General features: G+C 54.3%; 2 protein-coding genes across 4 annotated transcripts in view; one reads left to right on the plus strand and one right to left on the minus strand.

Moving 5' to 3' along the window:
- LOC139235689 (protein NDRG2-like) overlaps nucleotides 1–20,870 on the plus strand; it is a 42,951-nt gene extending 22,081 nt beyond the window's left edge. The window contains exons 5-11 of the mRNA XM_070866727.1: nucleotides 1,933–1,977; nucleotides 4,329–4,380; nucleotides 9,132–9,179; nucleotides 12,049–12,084; nucleotides 13,448–13,499; nucleotides 17,910–17,948; nucleotides 20,600–20,870. Coding sequence (XP_070722828.1) covers nucleotides 1,933–1,977; nucleotides 4,329–4,380; nucleotides 9,132–9,179; nucleotides 12,049–12,084; nucleotides 13,448–13,499; nucleotides 17,910–17,948; nucleotides 20,600–20,760 — 433 coding nt within the window. The 3' untranslated portion in view covers nucleotides 20,761–20,870. The remainder of the gene's footprint in view (nucleotides 1–1,932; nucleotides 1,978–4,328; nucleotides 4,381–9,131; nucleotides 9,180–12,048; nucleotides 12,085–13,447; nucleotides 13,500–17,909; nucleotides 17,949–20,599) is intronic.
- A 588-nt stretch (nucleotides 20,871–21,458) lies between these two features.
- The window catches only part of mettl17 (methyltransferase like 17), a 49,529-nt gene continuing 45,409 nt past the window's right edge, over nucleotides 21,459–25,578 (minus strand). For 2 of the 3 annotated variants that reach the window (XM_070866637.1, XM_070866636.1), the window contains one exon: nucleotides 21,459–25,466. In XM_070866637.1, the coding sequence (XP_070722738.1) occupies nucleotides 25,325–25,466 (142 nt within the window). In that variant the 3' untranslated portion in view covers nucleotides 21,459–25,324. The remainder of the gene's footprint in view (nucleotides 25,467–25,578) is intronic. The other variant, XM_070866639.1, reaches the window with a different exon arrangement.

A 25,578-nucleotide genomic window follows, 5' to 3' on the forward strand; every position in this document is an offset into this window, starting at 1 on the left:
TGCTCCACCATTCAACAAGATCATGGCTGATCTGGCCGTGGACTCAGCTCCACTTACCCGCCCGCTCCCCGTAACCCTTAATTCCCTTATTGGTTAAAAATCTATCTATCTGTGACTTGAATACATTCAATGAGCTAGCCTTAACTGCTCCTTGGGCAGAGAATTCCACAGATTCAAAACCCTCTGGGAGAAGAAATTCCTTCTCAACTCGGTTTTAAATTGGCTCCCCCTGTATTTTGAGGCTGTGCCCCCTAGTTCTAGTCTCCCCGACCAGTGGAAACAACCTCTCTGCCTCTATCTTGTCTATCCCTTTCATTATTTTAAATGTTTCTATAAGATCACCCCTCATCCTTCTGAACTCCAACGAGTAAAGACCCAGTCTACTCAATCTATCATCATAAGGTAACCCCCTCATCTCCGGAATCAGCCTAGTGAATCGTCTCTGTACCCCCTCCAAAGCCAGTATATCCTTCCTTAAGTAAGGTGACCAAAACTGCACGCAGTACTCCAGGTGCGGCCTCACCAATACCCTGTACAGTTGCAGCAGGACCTCCCTGCTTTTGTACTCCATCCCTCTCGCAATGAAGGCCAACATTCCATTCGCCTTCCCGATTACCTGCTGCACCTGCAAACTAACTTTTTGGGATTCATGCACAAGGACCCCCAGGTCCCTCTGCACCGCAGCATGTTGTAATTTCTCCCCATTCAAATAATATTCCCTTTTACTTTTTTTTCCAAGGTGAATGACCTCACACTTTCCGACATTGTATTCCATCTGCCAAACCTTAGCCCATTCGCTTCACCTATCCAAATCTCTTTGCAGCCTCTCTGTGTCCTCTACACAACCCGCTTTCCCACTAATCTTTGTGTCATCTGCAAATTTTGTTACACTACACTCTGTCCCCTCTTCCAGGTCATCTATGTATATTGTAAACAGTTGTGGTCCCAGCACCGATCCCTGTGGCACACCACTAACCACCGATTTCCAACCCGAAAAGGACCCATTTATCCCAACTCTCTGCTTTCTGTTAGCCAGCCAATTCTCGATCCATGCTAATACATTTCCTCTGACTCCGCGTACCTTTATCTTCTGCAGTAACCTTTTGTGTGGCACCTTATCGAATGCCTTTTGGAAATCTAAATACACCACATCCATTGGTACATCTCTATCCACCATGCTCGTGATGTCCTCAAAGAATTCCAGTAAATTAGTTACATATGATTTCCCCTTCATGAATCCATGCTGCGTCTGCTTGATTGCACTATTCCTATCCAGATGTCCCGCTATTTCATCCGTAATGATAGCTTCAAGCATTTTCCCCACTCTAAAAGTGGGTTCTCAGGTGGCTGAACAGTCCAATACGGGAATTGCAGTCTCTGTCACAGGTGGGACAGACAGTGGTTGAGGGAAGGGGAGGGTGGGACTGGTTTGCCGCACGCTCCTTCCGCTGCCTGCGCTTGGTTTCTGCACACTCTCGGCGACGAGACTCGAGGTGCTCAGCGCCCCTCCCGGATGCACTTCCTCCACTTAGGGGCGGGACTGGTCTTTGGGCCCAGGGACTCCCAGGTGTCGGTGGGGGATGTTGCACTTTATCAGGGAGGGCTTTGAGGGTGGTCCCTTGTAACGTTTCCTCTGCCCACCCTGGGGCTCGCTTGCCGTGTCGGAGTTCCGAGTGGAGCGCTCGCTTTGGGACTCTTGTGTCGGGGGCATGCGAACAATGTGGCCCTGCCCAACGGAGCTGGTCGAGTGTGTGGTCAGTGCTTCGATGCTGGGGATGTTGGGCCTGGTCGTGCTCAACGTGTGGTCTGACCAAGGTTCGCTCCAACTTTAACATCACTTCCCTGCTTTTGAATTCTGTATCTCCAGCAGTGAACCGCAGTGCATGTTATGTGCATTGAGATTAAGAGGTGTCCCTTGTTTTCTCTCAACAGTCGACGTGACCTGGAAATCGATCGAGTTGGAGCAGGCACTCTGAAGTAAGGCCCGATCTCTCTGTCTACATCTACTCATCATTCTGTCTCTATCCACCTTTCCACCAAATATCCGCAGCATAACTCAGACCGCCTATTTACACCTCCGTAACATCGCCCGTCTCCGCCCCCTGCCTCAGCTCATCCGCTGCTGAAGCCCTCACCCATGCCTTTGTTATCTCCAGACTTGACTATTCCAACGCACTCCTGGCCGGCCTCCCACATTCTACCCGACGTAAACTTGAGGTGATCCAAAACTCGGCTGCCCCCGTGTCCTAACTCGCACTGAATTCCACTCACCCATCACCCACTGTGCTCACTGCCCCCGTGTCCTAACTCACACTGAATTCCACTCACCCATCACCCCCTGTGCTCACTGCCCCCGTGTCCTAACTCGCACCGAGTCCCGCTCACCCATCACCCCCTGTGCTCGCTGCCCCGTGTCCTAACTCGTACCGAGTCCCGCTCGCCCATCACCCCCTGTGCTCACTGCCCCCGTGTCCTAACTCGCACCGAGCCCCGCTCACCCATCACCCCCTGTGCTCACTGCCCCCGTGTCCTAACTCGCACCGAGTCCCGCTCACCCATCACCCCCTGTGCTCGCTGACCCGTGTCCTAACTCGCACCCAGTCCCACTCACCCATCACCCCCTGTGCTCGCTGCCCCGTGTCCTAACTCGTACCGAGCCCCGCTCACCCATCACCCCCTGTGCTCACTGCCCCCGTGTCCTAACTCGCACCGAGTCCCGCTCACCCATCACCCCCTGTGCTCGCTGACCCGTGTCCTAACTCGCACCCAGTCCCACTCACCCATCACCCCCTGTGCTCACTGCCCCGTGTCCTAACTCGCACCTAGTCCCGCTCACCCATCACCCCCTGTGCTCACTGCCCCGTGTCCTAACTCACACCAAGTCCCACTCACCCATCACCCCCTGTGCTCACTGCCCCGTGTCCTAACTCGCACCCAGTCCCGCTCACCCATCACCCCCTGTGCTCACTGCCCCGTGTCCTAACTCACACCCAGTCCCACTCACCCATCACCCCCTGTGCTCGCTGACCGACATTGGCTCCCGGTTAAGCAACGCCTCGATTAAAAAAATTGCCTTGTTGACAAATCCCTCCATGGCCCCTCGCCCCTCCCTATCTCTGTAATCTCCTCCAGCCCCACAACGCCCCCGAGATGTCTGCGCTCCTCTAATTCTGCCCTCCTGACCATCCCTGATTATAATCGCTCCACCATCGGTGGCCGTGCCTTCTGTTGCCTGGGCCCCAAGCTCTGGAACTCCCTCCCTAAACCTCTCCGCCTCTCTACCTCTCTCCTCCTTCAAGACGTGCCTTAAAACCGACCTCTTTGACCCAGCTTTTGGTCACCTGCACTAATTTCTCCTTATGCGGCTCCGTGTCAGATTGCTATCGCACAATACTCCTGTGAATCGCCTTGGGACTTTTCACTTCGTTAAAGGCGCTATATAAATACAAGTTATTATTGACCTCTCTGTATACAGCCGCCGCCCACTCTGGAAACAGCCACCCTTCTGCCTATTTGTCCGTATCCCTCTGTAAAAAATTCCCGGTATTTCCCCCTCCAATTCCAGTACTGCCGTTGGCAGCCCAGGGCGAGGTGTTTGGGAGTCATGGTGTTACCGCACTGCCCTCACCACCCCCCTCCTTCCCCACCCCCCCCACAGCAGAGAGAAGACCTTTGTCCCCCTCTGTCTGGGGAAGATTTTGACCCCCAGAAGGTCAGTGTCTGACCCCCCACTCAGTCCGCCATCAGACAGAGAGCAGAATTTCATCGGCCATTGCCTGCGGCTGGATTTGACCCTTGACCTCCTGGTGTAACCTCAGTGCCCGCCGTGGCTCAGTGGACAGCGCCCTCGCCTCGGGGTCAGAAGGTTGTGGGTTCAAGTCCCACTCCAGGAACTTGAGTACGAAAATCTAGGCTGACACTCCCAGTGCAGTGCTGAGGGAGTGCCGCACTGTCGGAGGGGCCGTCTTCCGGATGAGACGTTAAACCGAGGGCCCCCGTCTGCTCTCTCAGGTGGATGTAAAAGATCCCACGGCCACTATTTGGAAGAAGAGCAGGGGGGAGTTATCCCCGGTGTCCTGAGGCCAATATTTATCCCTCAATCAACCTAACAAAAACAGATGATCTGGGTCATTATCACGTTGCTGTGTGTGGGAGCTTGCTGTGCGCAAATTGGCGTTACCCACATTACAACAGTGACTGCACTCCAAAAGTACTTCATCGGCTGTAAAGCGCTTTGAGACGTCCGGTGGTCGTGAAAGGCGCTATATAAATGCAAGTCTTTCTCCCTTTCGCTCAGTAACTGGTTTGTTTTGTGTGTTGGCCTCTAGGTGCCCGGTGATGCTGGTGGTGGGAGATCAGGCCCCTCACGAGGATGCCGTGGTAAGTCGCCCCTCCCCCCCCCCCCCCCCCCGCCCCCCGCCCTGACGCTGGGGCGTAGCCCAGGGTGGTCCGCTGTCTAGACAAAAGCAACAAAAACAACTCGCCCTCGTACAGCGCCTCTGACCTCGTAAAACGGCCAAAGAGGTTTCACAGGAGCGGTCATAGACCCATCGAACGGTTACAGCAAGGGCCGGAGGCCATTCGGCCCGTCGAGCCCGTGCTGGCTCTCTGCAGGAGCACCTCAGCCAGTCCCACTCCCCGCGCCCTTTCCCCGGAGCCCGGCACAATTTGTTCCTTCAGGTCCTTATCCAACTCCCTTTTGAAAGCCACGATTGAGTCTGCCCCCACCGCCCTCTCAGGCAGCGCATTCCCAGATCCTCACCACTCGCGGCGTAAAAAGGTTTTCCCTCGTGTCGCCTTTGGTTCTTCTGCCAATCGCCTTAAATCTGTGTCCCTCTGGTTCTCGACCCTCCCGCCAATGGGAACACTTTCTCTCGCTGTACTCTGTCCAGACCCCTCATGATTCTGAACACCTCGATCAAATCTCCTCTCCAACCTCCTCTGCTCCAAGGAGAACAACCCCAGCTTCTCCCAGTCTATCCCACGTCACTGAAGTTCCCTCATCCCGGGAACCATTCTCGTAAATCTGTTCTGCGCCCTCTCTAAGGCCTACACATCCTTCCTAAAGTGCAGTGCCCAGAATTGGACACAATACTCCAGTTGAGGCCGAGCCAGTCTTTTATCAAACAACAATCAACTCTGAGGCAAAGGGGACATTGCCAGAGACTCAAGCCCCCATAATCTGAGGCCGAACGCCCCCGGTGCCAGTACTGAGGGAGCCCCGCACTGTCGGAGGGGCAGTACTGAGGGAACGCCGCACTGTCGGAGGGGCAGTACTGAGGGAACGCCGCACTGTCGGAGGGTCAGTACTGAGGGAGCGCCGCACTTTCGGAGGTAACTATCTACTCATTAAACCGAGGCCCTGTCCGCTCTCTCAGGTGGATGTAAAAGGTCCCACGGCCACTAGTGTACAAAGAGCAGGAGGAGTTCTCCCCGGTGTCCTGGGCCCAATATTTATCCCTGAACCAACCGAGAAACAGATTATCTGCCCATGATCACATTGCTGGTTGTGGGACCTTGCTGCTGCATTTCCTCCGTTGCAACATGTTTTTTTTTAAAAAAATACTTCGTTGGCTTTAAAGTGCTTTGGGATGCCTGGCGACGGGCTGGATTTCCGGCTTTGCTGAATTCGGGGCGGTAATGGCGGGCGGGGTCGCGGGGTCGCGGGGGGGTTAAAGTTTGCCCCCGGGAGCAGTCTGCCCCTCACTGAGTAATTTTGGCCAGCTGGGCCCCTGAGTCAGGGGGTTCTGCGCTAAGTGTGGGGGGAGTGGGAATGTTGTACACCTCTCTCGGGGCGTTAGGATGGGAAACTCCCGAGCTAAAGATCCGGGAGCGCTCCGAGAGACGACCTTGTTGGGGGGGGGGGGGGGGGGGGGGAGACCTAAAAAATCCCGCGAAAACATTCCCAAAACATTGCCCACGCCAGCACGACACAATCCTCACAAAAAATGTAAACAAAACACTCTCGTAGAAACTTACGGCACAGAAGGAGGCCATTTCGGCCCCCACCGTGTCTGTTATATGTGTCAACCTGTAAATACCTTGTCTGACCACCAGAGGGCTCATCCCCTGGAGTCCCAAGGGATCCCACAATCCCTTGGGAGCACAGGTACGTAAGGAGGCCTCAGAGGCTGGGGAGCGGTAATAAAGGATTGTGGCCACACCTCACTTTGAGCTCACAGTATCTGGTCAGGCTTTTTAAGTCAATACATGACAGTGCCCACGTCCGCCGTCAATGAGCCACACGGCCCTCGGTCAGCGGCCCTGAAGGTTACGTATAAACCCGTGAACAACGACGGAAAGGCAACGAGCTCCCAACCAGTCCGCCTCACACAACCGCGACACCCTTTATACTGAAACAATCTACACTCCACCCCAACCGGAGCCACGCGATCTGCTGGGAGAGGCCAAAACCAGATTAAAAACCCCAGGCCGATTTAGGGGGGGGAAAGAAAATCTGGGAAAATTCCTCTCCGACCCATCCCAGGCGATGGAAACGAGTGTCGGAGAGCACCCTGCAGTACTTGCTGTCGTATCTGAGCTGGCCCGCAGTAGCGCTCGTGCTCACTTGTACAGCACTTTACCGTCCTCTCTGCCGTCGGCATGGTTGGACCCCGCTGATTACCCAGGCACTCAGCTCTTCCCGGGCGGAGCTGGTCCGTGACTCCGCGAAACCAGACCCGAGGGTCACGCTGGAGAGCTGGCTTTCACGCCGCTCCGGGGCGAAACCCGGGACGCAAAGGGCCGGAAAACCCAGCCCATAAATCTTTCCAAAGCTGGCCAAAAGGGGGGGGTACGGGTTGCAAGGTTGTGTGATCGAGGCGGAGGAGCGGTGAGAGATCGTGGCTGAGACGTGACAAGAGGTGAGCGGCGAGGGATCGTGGCGGAGGTGCGGCAAATGAGGGTTACGGGGCCCAGAAGAGCCGAGGGCCCATGGGGGCAACACGGGCCCATGGGGGCAACACGGGCCCAGCCCACACTGTGCGATAAGTGTGCTCACTAGGGTCCGTGCAGCAGAGCGGGTCTCCAGTCGTCCTGGTTAACCCTCGCCACTGGACCGAGACCGGGCTCTTGTCGAGCCCCGTGTGGTGGCTGGTCTGCAACGGTCACCCCACGTTAAACAAATCCACGCACAGGGCATCTTCCACCGCTGGAGTTCAGGACTGGAACATCAGGTCTATCCATTGGAACATCAGTGAACTCATCCCTTTTGGTGTGAGAGCAAGCCTTCAACGTTCGAGGGACCGCCTGTGATGGTAATGGTTGTAAGGAGGCTCAGTGAATACGTCGACTATGTCCTGGAGTGCAGCCTCTGAATGTGCGCAGAGGCAGGCGTCGTCCGCGTACTGTAGCTCGACGACAGAGGTTGGGGTGATCTTGGACCTGGCCTGGAGACGGTGCAGGTTAAACAGCTTCCCACTGGTTCTGTAGTTTAGTTCCACTCCAGCGGGGAGCTTGTTGACTGTGAGGTGGAGCATGGCGGCGAGGAAGATTGAGAAGAGGGTTGGAGCGATGACGCAGCCCCGTTTGACCCCGGTCCGGACGTGGATTGGGTCTGTAATGGATCCGTGGGTAAGGATCACGGCCTGCATGTCATCGTGGAGCAGGCGGAGGATGGTGATGAACTTTTGGGGGCATCCGAAACGGAGGAGGACGCTCCATAGACCCTGGCGGTTGACGGTGTCAAAGGCCTTTGTAAGGTCGAAGAAGGCCATGTATAAGGGCTGGCGCTGCTCCCTGCATTTTTCCTGCAGCAGTCGCGCTGCAAAGAGCATGTCCATGGACCATGTACAGCAGACACCTCAAGTCGCTGGAGAAATACCACCAACGCTGTCTCCGCAAGATCCTGCAAATCCCCTGGGAGGACAGACGCACCAACGTTAGCGTCCTCGACCAGGCCCAACATCCCCAGCATCGAAGCACTGACCACACACTCGACCAGCTCCGCTGGGCAGGGCCACGTTGTCCGCATGTCCCCAGACACGAGACTCCTAAAGCGAGCGCTCTACTCGGAACTCCGACACGGCAAACGAGCCCCAGGGTGGGCAGAGGAAACGTTACAAGGGACCACCCTCAAAGCCTCCCTGATAAAGTGCAACATCCCCCACCGACACCTGGGAGTCCCTGGGCCCAAAGACCAGTCCCGCCCCTAAGTGGAGGAAGTGCATCCGGGAGGGGCGCTGAGCACCTCGAGTCTCGTCGCCGAGAGCGTGCAGAAAGCAAGCGCAGGCAGCGGAAGGAGCGTGCGGCAAACCAGTCCCACCCACCCCTTCCCTCAACCACTGTCTGTCCCGCCTGTGACAGGGACCGTGGTTCTCGTATTGGACTGTTCAGCCACCTGAGAACTCACTGTTAGAGTGGAGGCAAGTCTTCCTCGATTCCGAGGGGCTGCCTACGATGATGATGTAAGCAGGGTGTTGAAGGAGAGACCAGGGAACCAACATAACGGGTCAAGGGTCACGGCTGACCTGCGGGCACCCACCGTTTCCAAGGCGACAGCCTGCCCTTGGCGGTAACGGTCACTGGGCAATCCCGACAGCTCAGGAGCAGCCATGATTCTGGCCGCAACACCGCCCTTCCTGCCCCAGACGCCTCCCCGGAACGGGATCGCTGGGTGGCGAATCCGAGTCCCGGTTAAGCCAGGTCTCGATTTCAAAATTCTCATCCTCGTTTACAAATCCCTCCGTGGCCCTCGCCCCCTCCCTATCTCTGTAATCTCCTCCAGCCCCCACAACCCTCCGAGATGTCTGCGCTCCTCTAATTCTGCCCTCCTGACCATCCCTGATTATAATCGCTCCACCATCGGTGGCCGTGCCTTCTGTTGCCTGGGCCCCAAGCTCTGGAACTCCCTCCCTAAACCTCTCCGCCTCTCTTTCCTTCTTTAAGACGCTCCTTAAAACCTACCTCTGTGACCAAGCTTGTGATCGCCTGCCCTAATATCTCTTTATGGGGCGCGGTGTCAAACCTTGTTTGCTATTCGCTCCCGTGAAGCGCTTTTGGACTTTTACGTTAAAGGTGCTATATAAATAGCAGTTGTTGTTGTTGTTGAGGGGTGGGGTGGGGGGCAGGACAGTCTGCTCTTCCCTCACCCGTTATGCTGAGGAATAATCTGCTCTTTTTACATGTTTCAGGTGGAATGCAATGCAAAACTGGATCCCACACAGACCTCCTTCCTCAAGGTAAGCCAGCTTTAACAGGAGCATCCCACGCTCATTGGCTTTTTAAAGGACGAGCCGACACCCCTTCAGTGGCGGGGCAGTGGAGCAGTCCGCCTCTGCCTTTTGACTCGTCACCCTGAAGCAGTGGGAGGGCGGAATCCAGTAAATGAGCATCAGGTTCCCGACAACGGGAGGGAATGAGACGGGATTGGGTCCATTGGGATTGTGTACAATGGGAGGGAATGAGACGGGATTGGGTCCATTGGGATTGTGTACAATGGGAGTGAATGGGAAGGGGTTTGGGTCCATTGGGATTGTGTACAATGGGAGGGAATGAGACGGGATTGGGTCCATTGGGATTGTGTACAATGGGAGTGAATGGGAAGGGGTTGGGTCCATTGGGATTGTGTACAATGGGAGTGAATGGGAAGGGGTTTGGGTCCATTGGGATTGTGTACAATGGGAGTGAATGGGAAGGGGTTGGGTCTGTGGGATTGTGTACAATGGGAGTGAATGGGAAGGGGTTGGGTCCATTGGGATTGTGTACAGTGGGAGTGAATGGGAAGGGGTCGGGTCTGTGGGATTGTGTACAATGGGAGTGAATGGGAAGGGGTTGGGTCCATTGGGATTGTTTACAGTGGGAGTGAATGGGAAGGGGTTGGGTCTGTGGGATTGTGTACAGTGGGAGTGAATGGGAAGGGGTTGGGTCCATTGGGATTGTGTACAGTGGGAGTGAATGGGAAGGGGTCGGGTCTGTGGGATTGTGTACAGTGGGAGTGAATGGGAAGGGGTTGGGTCCATTGGGATTGTGTACAGTGGGAGTGAATGGGAAGGGGTTGGGTCTGTGGGATTGTGTACAGTGGGAGTGAATGGGAAGGGGTTGGGTCTGTGGGATTGTGTACAGTGGGAGTGAATGGGAAGGGGTTGGGTCTGTGGGATTGTGTACAGTGGGAGTGAATGGGAAGGGGTCGGGTCTGTGGGATTGTGTACAGTGGGAGTGAATGGGAAGGGGTTGGGTCCAATGGGATTGTGTACAGTGGGAGTGAATGGGAAGGGGTTGGGTCTGTGGGATTGTGTACAGTGGGAGTGAATGGGAAGGGGTTGGGTCTGTGGGATTGTGTACAGTGGGAGTGAATGGGAAGGGGTCGGGTCTGTGGGATTGTGTACAATGGGAGTGAATGGGAAGGGGTTGGGTCCATTGGGATTGTGTACAGTGGGAGTGAATGGGAAGGGGTCGGGTCTGTGGGATTGTGTACAGTGGGAGTGAATGGGAAGGGGTCGGGTCTGTGGGATTGTGTACAATGGGAGTGAATGGGAAGGGGCCGGGTCTGTGGGATTGTGTACAGTGGGAGTGAATGGGAAGGGGTCGGGTCTGTGGGATTGTGTACAGTGGGAGTGAATGGGAAGGGGTCGGGTCTGTGGGATTGTGTACAGTGGGAGTGAATGGGAAGGGGTTGGGTCTGTGGGATTGTGTACAGTGGGAGTGAATGGGAAGGGGTTGGGTCTGTGGGATTGTGTACAGTGGGAGTGAATGGGAAGGGGTTGGGTCTGTGGGATTGTGTACAGTGGGAGTGAATGGGAAGGGGTCGGGTCTGTGGGATTGTGTACAATGGGAGTGAATGGGAAGGGGTTGGGTCCATTGGGATTGTTTACAGTGGGAGTGAATGGGAAGGGGTTGGGTCTGTGGGATTGTGTACAGTGGGAGTGAATGGGAAGGGGTTGGGTCCATTGGGATTGTGTACAGTGGGAGTGAATGGGAAGGGGTCGGGTCTGTGGGATTGTGTACAATGGGAGTGAATGGGAAGGGGTTGGGTCTGTGGGATTGTGTACAGTGGGAGTGAATGGGAAGGGGTTGGGTCCATTGGGATTGTGTACAGTGGGAATGAATGGGAAGGGGTCGGGTCTGTGGGATTGTGTACAGTGGGAGTGAATGGGAAGGGGTTGGGTCTGTGGGATTGTGTACAATGGGAGTGAATGGGAAGGGGTTGGGTCTGTGGGATTGTGTACAGTGGGAGTGAATGGGAAGGGGTTGGGTCTGTGGGATTGTGTACAATGGGAGTGAATGGGAAGGGGTCGGGTCTGTGGGATTGTGTACAATGGGAGTGAATGGGAAGGGGTTGGGTCTGTGGGATTGTGTACAATGGGAGTGAATGGGAAGGGGTTGGGTCTGTGGGATTGTGTACAGTGGGAGTGAATGGGAAGGGGTTGGGTCTGTGGGATTGTGTACAGTGGGAGTGAATGGGAAGGGGTTGGGTCCATTGGGATTATGTACAGTGGGAGTGAATGGGAAGGGGTTGGGTCTGTGGGATTGTGTACAGTGGGAGTGAATGGGAAGGGGTTGGGTCCATTGGGATTGTGTACAGTGGGAGTGAATGGGAAGGGGTCGGGTCTGTGGGATTGTGTACAGTGGGAGTGAATGGGAAGGGGTTGGGTCCATTGGGATTATGTACAGTGGGAGTGAATGGGAAGGGGTTGGGTCCATTGGGATTGTGTACAATGGGAGTGAATGGGAAGGGGTTGGGTCTGTGGGATTGTGTACAGTGGGAGTGAATGGGAAGGGGTTGGGTCCATTGGGATTGTGTACAGTGGGAGTGGCACCAAGGCTTGGATCTCAATATGATCTCTGCCTTCGCTTCCCGGGCCCTGCCTCTGAGTTTCCACCACTCAAAAGAATCATAGAACTGAGGACGAGTCCCTTGGCCCGTCTTTGAACGAGCGATCCAATTAGTCCCACTGCTCTTTCCCCATTAGCTCTGCCATTTTTCCCCCCCCATCTTCGTATTTATCCAACTCCCTTGTGAATATTACCATTGAATCTGCTTCTACTGCCCAGTCAGGCAACACCTTCCAGATCGTAACAACATGTCTCTCTCTCTCTCTGTGTTCACAGATGGCTGATGCTGGTGGACAGCCTCAGATCTCGCAGGTGGGTTGATTCTTCCCTTAGCTTAGGAGGCCAGGGTCAGACACTTACACCAGGAGGTCAAGGGTCAAATCCAGCTGGAGACTGGGGCGATGACGTCCGCCTCTCTCTGATGGGGGATTGGGGTGGTGGGGGTTCAGTGGGTCAGGCACTGACCTTTCACCCCCTGGGACCCGGGGGTCAAATGCAGCCCCATCGACAGAAGGGGCTCTCCTCTCTCAGTTGGCCTCAGCTTTCCCGTTCGACTCAAGCCAGTTATTGCTGCTCATCGCCCCCCTCCCTGTGGCCGGAGGGAAGCACTGCAGCAGCACCACCCCCCAATGCCTGGAGCAAGGCATTGAATCGCAGAATGCTAAGAGATTTACAGCACATGAGGAGGCCATTTCGGCCCAGCGTGTCCGCGCCGGCCGACAAAGAGCTATCGAGGATAATCCCACTTTCCAGCTCTCGGTCCATAGCCCTGCACTTCAAGTGCACCTCCAGGTACCTTTTAAATGTGGTGAGGGTTTCTGCCTCTATCACCCTTTCAGGCAGCAAGCTCCGCCCCAGACCCTCACCACCCTCTGGGTGAAGACATTTGCTCCCAAATCCCCTCTAAACCTCCCCCCCAATTACTTTAAATCTATGACCCCCTGGTTGTTGACCCCGCTGCTAAGGAAAATGTGTCCTTCTTATCCACTCTATCTAAGCGGGACTCGGTGCGAGTTAGGACACGGGAGCAGCGAGCACAGGGGGTAATGGGTGAGCGGGACTTGGTGCGAGTTAGGATACGGGGGCAGTGAGCACAGGGGGTGATGGGTGAGCGGGACTCGGTGCGAGTTCGGACACGGGGCAGCCTGAGTTTTGGATCACCTCCAGTTTACGTCGGGTAGAATGTGGGATGTTGGAATCGTCAGGTCCAGAGGTAACAAAGGTAATGAGGGCTTCAGGGATGGCGGATTTCTGTTCCGAAATCCGGAAAAAACGAATGGCCTCGGTCCCGAGTTTTCCGGATTTGGGAGGTTGTACTTGTACCACAAAAAAGCCCTGCGGAATCCCACTGGAAACAGCCTTCCAGTCACACAAACACCCATCGACCAATACCCTCTGCTTCTTGCCTCTGAGCCAATGTTGGATCCAACTTGCCACCTTGCTCTGGATCCCAGGGGCTTTTACTTTCGTGACCAGTCTGCCATGTGGAACCTCATCAAAAGCCTTGCTAAAATCCATATACACTACATCGTACACACTGACCTCATCGACCCTCCTGGTTACCTCCTCAAAAAATTCAGTCTTGCCTTGTGGTGAGAGGATCAGGTACCGTAAGTGAAATTGAGTAATAATCTTGATTCTGAGTCTCACCTACATCATCTCTCTCTCTCGACAGCCCGGGAAGCTAACTGAAGCCTTCAAATACTTTGTTCAAGGAATGGGATACAGTAAGTACTGGTCTGCCTGATTGTTGCACAGGACGCTATTCCCGATCGGGCTTGCTCTCTATTTTTAGAATTGGAATTAATATGTCCTTACTATACAGTATAAATGCACAACGAGGCCTATACTTGAGAGGAGGTCACTCTGTGACCAGTAGCCTTTATTAGCCAGCACTGAAGTGATGAAGGTGGGTGGAGCTTCCCCTTTTATACCTGAAAGTCCAGGTTAGGAGTGTCTCCCACAAGTTCGCCCCCTTGTGGTCAGTGTTCTCACAGTGTACAACTTGGGTCAGTTTATACATGGGTTACAATGACAGTTAAATACATGACATCACCTCCCCCCCAAAGTCTTATGGGGATCACAGGTTAAGTCTCTCTGGTGGTTTACGCTCTCTTGTAGAGCGCCTGAGTTGGGGCTCAACAACAACATCCTGAATTTTTATGGCGCCTTTAACGTAGTGAAAAGTCCCAAGGCGTTCCACAGGAGTATTGTGCGATACGAATTTGACACCAAGCCACATAAGGAGAAATTAGCGCAGGTGACCAAAAGCTTGATCAAAGAGGTAGGTTTTAAGGAGCGTCTTGAAGGAGGAGAGAGGTAGAGAGGCGGAGAGGTTTAGGGAGGGAGTTCCAGAGCTTGGGGTACCAGGCAACAGAAGGCACGGCCACCGATGGTGGAGCGAGTATAATCAGGGATGGTCAGGAGGGCAGAATTAGAGGAGTGTAGACATCTCGGGGGGGGTTGTGGGGCTGGAGGAGATTACAGAGATAGGGAGGGGCGAGGGCCATGGAGGGATTTGTAAACAAGGATGAGAATTTTGAAATCGAGGCGTTGCTTAACCGGAAGCCAGTGTAGGTCAGCGAGCACAGGGGGTGATGGGTGAGCGGGACTGGGTGCGAGTTAGGACACGGGGCAGCGAGCACAGGGGGTGATGGGTGAGCGGGACTCGGTGTGAGTTAGGACACGGGGCAACGAGCACAGGGGGTGATGGGTGAGCGGGACTCGGTGTGAGTTAGGACACGGGGCAGCGAGCACAGGGGGTGATGGGTGAGAGGGACTCGGTGTGAGTTAGGACACGGGGGCAGCGAGCACAGGGGGTGATGGGTCAGTGGGACTCGGTGCGAGTTAGGACACGGGGGCAGTGAGCACAGGGGGTAATGAGTGAGCGGGACTCGGTGGGAGTTAGGACACGGGGCAGCGAGCACAGTGGGTGATGGGTGAGTGGGACTCGGTGCGAGTTAGGACACGGGGGCAGTGAGCACAGGGGGTAATGAGTGAGCGGGACTCGGTGGGAGTTAGGACACGGGGCAGCGAGCACAGGGGGTAATGGGTGAGCGGGACTCGGTGGGAGTTAGGACACGGGGCAGCGAGCACAGGGGGTGATGGGTGAGCGGGACTCGGTGCGAGATAGGACACGGGGGCAGCGAGCACAGGGGGTGATGGGTGAGTGGGACTCGGTGCGAGTTAGGACACGGGGGCAGCCGAGTTTTGGATCACCTCTAGTTTACGTAGGGTAGAATGTGGGAGGCCGGCCAGGAGTGCGTTGGAATAGTCAAGTCTGGAGGTAACAAAGGCATGGATGAGGGCTTCAGCAGCGGATGAGCTGAGGCAGGGGAGGAGACGGGCGATGTTACGGAGGTGGAAATAGGTGGTCTTACAGCACAGAAGGAGGCCATTCAGCCTGTCGAGCTGTTCCCACGCCCCGCCCCCTGTCCTCCACTGCTCTTTCCGCGTAGCCCTGAAAATTGTTGTCCCGTCAGGAATTTATCCAATTCCCCCTTGAAAGCCACGATTCGATCTGCTTTTTCAGGCAGAGCATTCCAGGTCCCGACAACTCGCTGCATAAACAAATGTTTCCCTCCTGTCACCTTTGGTTCTCTGGCCAATTACCTCGACAAGTTGACCTAAAGTTAGCCTTACGCGCTCCGCCAAGACTTACTGGCACTGCATCCCACGGAGCAGGAAGAGCCCAGGTTCCCCCCCACCGTACTGAGTTAGCAAATCCCAGGCTGGGATAGGGACTACAATTGGGCCTCAGAATGTTATTTTTCACTCATTCCTGGGATGTGGGCATCACTGGCACTGCCAGCATTTATTGCCCATCCCTAATTGTCCCTTGAGAAGGTGGTGGCGAGCCGCCTTAAGAACGTAAGAAATAGGAGCAGGAGTCGGCCATTCGGCCCCTCGAGCCTGCTCCGCCATTCAATACGATCATGGCCGATCTGATCATGGACTCAGCTCCACTTCCCCGCCCGCTCCCCATAACCCTTCACTCCCTTATCGCTCAAAAATCTGTCTATCTCCGCCTTAAATATATTCAATGACCCAGCCTCCACAGCTCTCTGGGGCAGAGAATTCCACAGATTTACAACCCTCTGAGAGAAGAAATTCCTCCTCATCTCAGTTTTAAATGGACGGCCCCTTATTCTAAGATCATGCCCCCTAGTTCTAGTCTCCCCCATCAGTGGAAACATCCTCTCTGCATCCACCTTGTCAAGCACCCCTCATAATCTGATACGTTTCAATAAGATCACCTCTCATTCTTCTGAACTCCAATGAGTAGAGGTCCAACCTGCTCAACCTTTCCCCATAAGTCAACCCCCTCATCTCAGGAATCAACCGAGTGAACCTTCTCTGAACAGCCTCCAATGCAAGTATATCCTTCCTTAAATACGGAGACCAAAACTGCACGCAGTACTCCAGGTGTGGCCTCACCAATACCCTGTACAGTTGTAGCAGGACTTCCCTGCTTTTATACTCTCATCATCGAATTCCACAGAGAGAAGAAATTTCTCCTCATCTCGGTCCTTTATTCTGAGACTATGTCCCTAGTTTTAGTTTCCCCTACGAGTAGAAATATCCCTTCTGCATCCACCTTGTCGAGCCCCCTCATCATCTTATTTGCTTTGATAAGACCTCATTCTTCTGAATTCCAATGAATAGAGACCCCACCTGCTCAACCTTTCCTGATAAGTCAACCCCCTCGTGTCCTTCTTGAACCGCTGCAGTCCGTGTGGTGAAGGTGCTCCCACAGTGCTGTTAGGGAGGGAGTTCCAGGATTGTGACCCAGCGACGATGGAGGAACGGCCGATATATTCCCAAGTCGGGATGGTGTGTGACTGGGAGGGGAACGTGGAGGAGGTGGTGTTCCCATGGACCTGCTGCCCTGGTCCTTCTAGGGGGTAGAGGCCGCGGGTTTGGGAGGTGCTGCCGAAGAAGCCTTGGCGAGTTGCCGCGGTGCATCTTGTAGACGGTGCACACGGCAGCCAGGGGGCGCCGGTGGTGGAGGGAGTGAGTGTTGAAGGTGGTGGGGAGCGTGTCGATCGAGCGGGGCTGCTTTGTCCTGGATGGTGTCGAGCTTCTCGAGTGTCGTTGGAGCTGCAACTCACCCAGGCCAAGCGGGGAGTGTTCCATCACACTCCTGACTTGTGTCTTGTGGATGGTGGGAAGGCTTTGGGGAGTCGGGAGGTGAGACGCTCGCCGCAGGGTTCGGGAGGGGTGGGGTAACAAAATTGGCTCGGGTCCCTTCCCCTGATCACCATCCAGTGTCTGCTGCCGCAAATGGAGGGCCGGGATTGCAACTCTCTGAAGAAAGTTGGGGCTCCCCAGCTCGATTGGACCCTTAACTGGAGAGCTGGCTTGGCAGGTCAGAGGGCAGAGATGGGCGACAGGTACCTCTGTTCAGCTGGTGGGAAGAAAGACTTGCCTTTAGATAGCGCCATTCACAACCAGCAGGCGTCTCAAAAAGCGCAGTACAGCCAATGAAGTTATCTTTGGGGTGCGGTCCCTGTTGCAGTGTGTGGGAAACGCCAATTTGCGCACAGCAAGCTCCCACACACAGCAATGTGATGATGAGCAGATGATGTTTTTTTTGTTATGTTGATTGAGGGATAAATATTGGCCCCAGGACACCCGGGGATAACTCCCCCCCTGCTCTTCTTCGAAACAGTGGCCCTGGGATCTTTTGCGTCCACCCGAGAGAGCAGACGGGGGCCCTCGGTTTAACGTCTCATCCGCAAGGCGGCCCCTCCGACAGTGCGGCGCTCCCTCAGCACTGCACGGGGAGTGTCAGCTCTGGATTTACGCGCTCAAGGCCCTGGAGCGGGACTTGAACCCACAACCTTCCGACTTCGAGGCGAGTGGGCTGCCCGCTGAGACACGGCTGGCACTGAAAGAAAGACTTGCAATTTCTATAGCTTCCACGACCGTCGGATATCTCGACAACAACAACAATTGAATTTACGTGGCGCGGGGGGGTGGTGTCGGAGTGTGGGTGTACCTCTGCAGGAGTGTGTGTGTGTGTGAGAGAGAGACAGGCTGGATTGCATAGGTCTCTCTTAACCGGTTTTGTTCGTGTCTCTCTCTCTCTCTCTCCCTCCCGCTCTCTCTCGCTGCCGATCACCGATCTCCGGCAGTACCACACGTGGTGGACAGACGCCTCAGCGTAGGGGCAGGTACTACCGATGGACCCCACCACTCACCGCATGTGCATGGCCTGCATGAAACACGTTCCGTGGATGTGCGCCCGCGGTGACAGCGTGCCCCTCGTTCCCTCCTCACCCCCCCCCCCCCCCGCCTGTTCCCAGGCGCGCGGGCAGAACTACAGAGGGGGGGGGGGGTCAAACTCACGTGTGGACATCTCACTCTCACCGCCCACAGATCGCAGCCATCACCGGACCATCAGAGTAAAGCTCCCTCTGCACTGCCCCATCAAACACTCCCAGGGCAGGTACAGGGGGTTAGATACAGAGTAAAGCTCCCTCTGCACTGTCCCATCAAACACTCCCAGGGCAGGTACAGGGGGTTAGATACAGAGTAAAGCTCCCTCTGCACTGCCCCATCAAACACTCCCAGGGCAGGTACAGGGGGTTAGATACAGAGTAAAGCTCCCTCTACACTGTCCCATCAAACACTCCCAGGGCAGGTACAGCACGGGGTTAGATACAGAGTAAAGCTCCCTCTACACTGTCCCATCAAACACTCCCAGGGCAGGTACAGGGGGTTAGATACAGAGTAAAGCTCCCTCTACACTGTCCCATCAAACACTCCCAGGGCAGGTACAGGGGGTTAGATACAGAGTAAAGCTCCCTCTACACTGTCCCATCAAACACTCCCAGGGCAGGTACAGGGGGTTAGATACAGAGTAAAGCTCCCTCTACACTGTCCCATCAAACACTCCCAGGGCAGGTACAGGGGGTTAGATACAGAGTAAAGTTCCCTCTACACTGTCCCATCAAACACTCCCAGGGCAGGTACAGGGGGTTAGATACAGAGTAAAGCTCCCTCTACACTGTCCCATCAAACACTCCCAGGGCAGGTACAGGGGGTTAGATACAGAGTAAAGCTCCCTCTACACTGTCCCATCAAACACTCCCAGGGCAGGTACAGGGGGTTAGATACAGAGTAAAGCTCCCTCTACACTGTCCCATCAAACACTCCCAGGGCAGGTACAGGGGGTTAGATACAGAGTAAAGCTCTCTCTACTCTGTCCCATCAAACACTCCCAGGGCAGGTACAGGGGGTTAGATACAGAGTAAAGCTCCCTCTACACTGTCCCATCAAACACTCCCAGGGCAGGTACAGGGGGTTAGATACAGAGTAAAGTTCCCTCTACACTGTCCCATCAAACACTCCCAGGGCAGGCACAGGGGGTTAGATACAGAGTAAAGCTCCCTCTACACTGTCCCATCAAACACTCCCAGGGCAGGTACAGGGGGTTAGATACAGAGTAAAGCTCCCTCTACACTGTCCCATCAAACACTCACAGGGCAGGTACAGCACGGGGTTAGATACAGAGTAAAGCTCCCTCTACACTGTCCCATCAAACACTCCCAGGGCAGGTACAGGGGGTTAGATACAGAGTAAAGCTCCCCCTACACTGTCCCATCAAACACTCCCAGGGCAGGTACAGCATGGGGTTAGATACAGAGTAAAGCTCCCTCTACACTGTCCCATCAAACACTCCCAGGGCAGGTACAGGGGGTTAGATACAGAGTAAAGCTCCCTCTACTCTGTCCCATCAAACACTCCCAGGGCAGGTACAGCACGGGGTTAGATACAGTGTAAAGCCCCCTCTACACGGCCCCATCAAACACTCCCAGGGCAGGTACAGGGGGTTAGATACAGAGTAAAGCTCCCTCTACTCTGTCCCATCAAACAATCCCAGGGCAGGTACAGGGGGTTAGATACAAAGTAAAGCTCCCTCTACACTGCCCCATCAAACACTCCCAGGGCAGGTACAGGGGGTTAGATACAGAGTAAAGCTCCCTCTACACTGCCCCATCAAACACTCCCAGGGCAGGTACAGGGGGTTAGATACAGAGTAAAGCTCCCTCTACACTGACCCATCAAACACTCCCAGGGCAGGTACAGGGGGTTAGATACAGAGTAAAGCTCCCTCTACACTGTCCCATCAAACACTCCCAGGGGAGGTACAGGGGGTTAGATACAGAGTAAAGCTCCCTCTACACTGACCCATCAAACACTCCCAGGGCAGGTACAGGGGGTTAGATACAGAGTAAAGCTCCCTCTACACTGTCCCATCAAACACTCCCAGGGCAGGTACAGCACGGGGTTAGATACAGAGTAAAGCTCCCTCTACACTGTCCCATCAAACACTCCCAGGGCAGGTACAGCACGGGTTAGATACAGAGTAAAGCTCCCTCTACACTGTCCCATCAAACACTCCCAGGGCAGGTACAGCACGGGTTAGATACAGAGTAAAGCTCCCTCTACACTGTCCCATCAAACACTCCCAGGGCAGGTACAGCACGGGTTAGATACAGAGTAAAGCTCCCTCTACACTGTCCCATCAAACACTCCCAGGGCAGGTACAGCACGGGTTAGATACAGAGTAAGCATTCCTTTACATTGACCCATCAATTACGCTATGTGACCAGGATGCTCACCTTTGACTCACGATCGCACCAGCTACGTAAAGTATCAGCGGGTCAAGTTGCGTGTCGCGGCATAGGTCGGACGGAGGCGGCACGAACGCATTCTTCACCGCGAGTCCCCGTCGTTCCGCGGAAAAGGCCGGTAAGGAGCGGAACTTGCCCGGAGGCTTTGTACCAATTTTTGTTCCCTCTCCCCTTTCTCCCCTCAGTGCCCTCGGCCGGGATGACCAGGCTGTCTCGCTCCCGCACCACCTCGCTGTCCGGCGCCTCGGTTGACGGATCGCGCTCTCGCTCGCGCACCCTGTCGCAGGGCAGCGACGCAGGGCAGCTGGCCTCCAGCCCCTCGCAGACCATGGAGGTGTCGTGTTAGGAGAGCGGCCGAGGACGTGGGCAACGTGGACAAAGGCAACAGACACACGTGCATCTCACGGAGGAGGCTCCTGTGCCGCAGGCCTCGGATGAGGGGGGGGGGGGGGGGGGGGGGATGGGGGAGGGAGGGAAGGAAAAGGAGATCTGAAGCAAGTCTTCGCGTCGGGGAGAATATGTGGAAAAAACAAACACATGTTAAATCATTAAAAAAGGATGACTAATTTTCTTTTCTGGGGTTTGGGGGAGGGAGGGTGGGAGAGGGAACAGTGGGTTAACACGTAATCACACGCACAGCCTCTGGGCCTCTAGTTAACCCGTTTGAATCCTTGGTGATTTGTTGTGTACGCTGCATGAACGTCGCCCCCAGACCGGGGAGCGAGTCTCCATCCTCCCCCCACATCTCAATCTCTCGCTCTCTCGCACTCGCTTAATTTTTTTTTAGTTCCCAACTTGTTAATAGCTAAAAAGGTGACCATTGCTTAGCGCAGGCGGCCAGCCATTTTGCTAACGCGTCACGTCGGCGGCCATTTTGTTAACATGTGTGGGCGGCCATTTTGTGAACACAGAACGATGTGACCATTTTGTTAACACGTGGGCGGACATTTTGTTAAACAAAAAAGATGTGGCCCTTTTGTTAAAACGCGGATGGCCATTTTGTTAACATGTGGGCGGCCATTTTATTAACACACAAAGATGTGGCCATTTTTGTTAACACGTGGGTGGCCATTTTGTTCAACAAAAAGATGTGGCCATTTTGTCAACACAAAGAAGTGCCCATTTTGTTAAAACACGGACGGCCATTTTGTTAACACGTGGGCGGCCATTTTGTCAACACAAAGAAGTGGCCATTTTGTTAACACACGGGCTGCCATTTTATTAACACACCAAGATGTGGCCATCTTGTCAACACAGATTGAAGTGGTCATTTTGCTAACACGTGGGCGGCCATTTTGTGAACAGGAAAACATGTCGCCATTTTGTTGCCAACTTTGCGATGTGTACAACGCAGCTTTTGATGAGGAACGACGGTGGGCATTCTGTTGCCGATCCGCCATCCCCTCCGCGGTGAGTGTTCTTGCCCGCACTTGCTAGCCAGGCTCACGCCTGAAGGAGGACCGCTTTGGGCAGGGTGCCCGGGGAGCCCACCTGACCTCGCCCCTCTATCCGCCCGAGCAAAGAATTTGGAGGGAAGGTGGTCTGACACTGAAGGGGAAACAAAAAATGCGCCATTTTTAATCTCGCCCTCATGAACGGGGATGCGGGGGCATGGTGAGTGCTGCAGGGTGGTGGGGGTGAAGAGAGCTGGATCAGCCGTTCTTGGGATCCTGAGCAGCAAGAATGTTCGGGGGCGGGCGCGGGGGGGTGTGGCCTCCCTTAAAAGCACAAACTCCGTCTCGTTTCCCCCCACTTCTGGCAGTATCGGTAAACGCCGAAAGATCTTTTTCGATCCCGTGGCCGAGCGCTGTCTTATTCCCCTGCGCCGTGACAAATTTACCTGGGGCGGAGGGAGGGAGGGAGGGGGACCCATATTCCTGCGGGGCTCCTGGCAGGGGGCTGGTTCACCCCTCCCACTGTAATCGGTTCCCCCTGGTCACGGGGCCCCTCCCCGCCATGTGTCAATCCGACCCCCCCACCGCACCGGGGGTGAGAGGGGAGGGGGGAAGAATACGTAGGGTTAATAGCTCGGGGGGGGGGGAGCAACCATTGCCAACATGGAGGCCTGTCGTCACTTCTCTCTATAATGAAATATTAATAAAAGTATTAACTTTGTGTGAGCTCACTATATATATTATATACAGATATATATATATATATATATATAAATAAATAAAAGCCAGATTTGTACACTCCTCATGCACAGGGCTCCTGCAAGCTGTCAGACCCTTCTCATTCGCTCCACACCATTGATCCTCTGTTTAGTTTGGATTTCTTGGGGGGGGGGGGGGGTTTGTTATTTGTTTTCCTTCCTTCTCCATACTTTCTGTGAACGTATTAATGTTGTGGTTTTTAAAAAACGTGTAACAAGAGACGGGGGCAGAGCTGTGAGAATCCCGTCGCCCGCTAACTTGTTAGTAGCTCGTCGAGTCCGCTGTGAAGCAACCAATAAACACTTGCCAAAAAAAAAAAGACAAAAATCGCCCGCATGTATTTATTTCAAGACCGACAGTTTGTCTCTCTCTCTCTCGTTACTGCGCTCCGTCAGGCCAAGATTACAGGCTCTGGCCTCTGAGGGCACCTCGAACCTGCTGCCCCCGAGAGAACGAGAGCGGAACTGACCAGCGAGCGGGCCATGAGAATCAACCTGCTCCGATTGAAGTTCTGAAGCTTTTGTATCTCTTCACACAACGCGAGGAAAATGTTAGGGTCTATTATTAAAGACGTGGTAACCGGGCACTGAGACAATAATAGGACTGGGCAGAGGCAACGTGGATTTATGAAAGGGAAACCACGTTTGACAAATCTGCTACAACCTCAAAAAACTCGAGTACTGTAACGGGCAGAATAGATAAAGGGGGAACCAGTGGATGTGGTGCATTTGGACTTTCAGAAGGCGTTCGATAAGGTGCCACACAAGAGGTTATTGAACAAAATTAGGGCTCACGGGACTGGGGGGGCAATATACTCGCATGGATTGAGGATTGGTTAACGGACAGAAAACAGAGAGAGAGTAGGAATAAACGGGTCATAAGAAATAGGAGCAGGAGTCGGCCATTTGGTCCCTCGAGCCCTGCTCCGCCATTCAATAAGATCATGGGTGTTCTGATCTTGGTCTCAGCTCCACTTCCCCGCCCGCTCCCCAAAGCCCTTGACTCCCTTATCGCTCAAAACCCGGTCATTTTCGGGTTGGCAGTGTGTGACCAGTGGGGTACCACAGGGATCAGTGCTGGGGCCCCAGTTATTCACAATCTGTATCAATGATTTGGATTAGGGGACCAAGTGTAATATATCCAAGTTTGCTGATGATACAAAGCTCGGTGGGATTGTAAGTTGTGAGGAGGATGCAAAGAGGCTTCAAGGGGATATAGACAGCGTAAGTGAGTGGGCAAGAACATGGCAAATGGAATATAATGTGGAGAAATGTGAAGTTATCCACTTTGGTCGGAAAAATAGAAAAGCAGAGTATTTTTAAATGGTGAGAGATTGGGAAATGTTGGTGTTTTGAGGGACCTGGGTGTCCTTGTACACCAATCACTGAACGTTAATATGCAGGTACAGCAAGCAATGAAGAAAGCAAATGGTATGTTGGCCTTTATTACAGGAGGATTTGAGTCTAAGAGTAAAGAAGTCTTACTGCGATTATATCGGGCCCTGGTGAGACCACACCTGGAGTATTGTGCACAGTTTGGGTCTCCTTACCTAAGGAAGGATATACTTGCCATAGAGGGAGTGCAGCGAAGGTTCACCAGACTGATTCCTGGGATGGGGGGATTGTCCTATGAGGAGAGATTGAGTAGACTACGTCGATATTCTCTAGAGTTTAGAAGAATGAGAGGTGATCTCATTGAAACACACAACATTCTTACAGGGCTTGACAGGGTAGATGCAGGGAGGGTGTTTCCCCCGGGCTGGGGAGTCTAGAACCAGGGGTCACACAGTCTCAGGATAAGGGCTCGGCCATTTAGGACTGAGATGAGGAGGAAATGTCTTCACTCAGAGGGGGATGAATCTTTCGAATTCTCTGCCCCAGAGGGCTGTGGAGGCTCAGTCCTCGAGTATATTCGAGACAGTGACCGATAGATTTTTGGATATTAAGGGACTCGAGGGATATGGGGACAGTGCAGGAAAGTGTTGAGGTAGATCAGCCATGATCTTATTGAATGGTGGAGCAGGCTCGAGGGGGCGTATGGCCTACTCCTGCTCCTAATTCTTATGCAATACTCGCACAGGCCCGTCAAAGGGGGTCTGCAGTAAGCACTCATTGCAGAGGTTATGCTGCAGCTGTACAAAGCCCAGGTTAGACCACTCCTGGGAGCATTGTGAGCAGTTCGGGGCACCACGCCTTAGGAAGGATATATTGGCCTTGGAGGGAGTGCAGCATAGGTTTGCCAGAATAATACCTGGACTCCAAGGGTTAAATTACAAGGAGAGATGACACAAACTCGGGTCACGTTCCCTGGAATTTAGAAGGTTAAGGGGTGGCTTGATTGAAGTTGAGGGGAACAAAGAACGTAAGAAATAGGAGCAGGAGTAGGCCATTTGGCTCCTCGAACCTGCTCCGCCATTCATCTCTCGACATGCTCGCACACAACCGCTGGCCTCCCCCCACACCCACTCAGGCAATTGCATCTTGACTCTGCCAGGGCCTCGGGCAATGTCCAATCACGACCCCTCCTGGCCATTCGGATCACATGACCAGGGCAATGTCCAATCACGACCCCTCCTGGCCATTCGGATCACATGACCAGGGCAATGTCCAATCACGACCCCTCCTGGCCATTCGGATCACATGACCAGGGCAATGTCCAATCACGACCCCTCCCGGCCATTCGGATCACATGACCAGGGCAATGTCCAATCACGACCCCTCCCGGCCATTCGGATCACATGACCAGGGCAATGTCCAATCACGACTCCTCCTGGGCGTCCGCTCGCACCCCCGAGACTCCGCCGCTGTTCGGTCCACCTCTGTCTCCCGCGGCGATCCAGTCTGGGGGCGTGGGCAGGCGATCACCCCAGCAGCAATTGCGGGCCCAGCGGTAGAGATCCCTGCGAGGGAGGGAGGGAGGGAGGGAGGGAGGGAGCAAAAGATGAAAGAAAAGAAACGAAAAGAAAGAACTTGCCTTTCTGCAGTGCTTTTCAAGACAACAGGACATCCCAA

Source organism: Pristiophorus japonicus, chromosome 23 (genome assembly GCF_044704955.1).
Source record: "Pristiophorus japonicus isolate sPriJap1 chromosome 23, sPriJap1.hap1, whole genome shotgun sequence".
Lineage (NCBI taxonomy): Eukaryota > Metazoa > Chordata > Chondrichthyes > Pristiophoridae > Pristiophorus > Pristiophorus japonicus.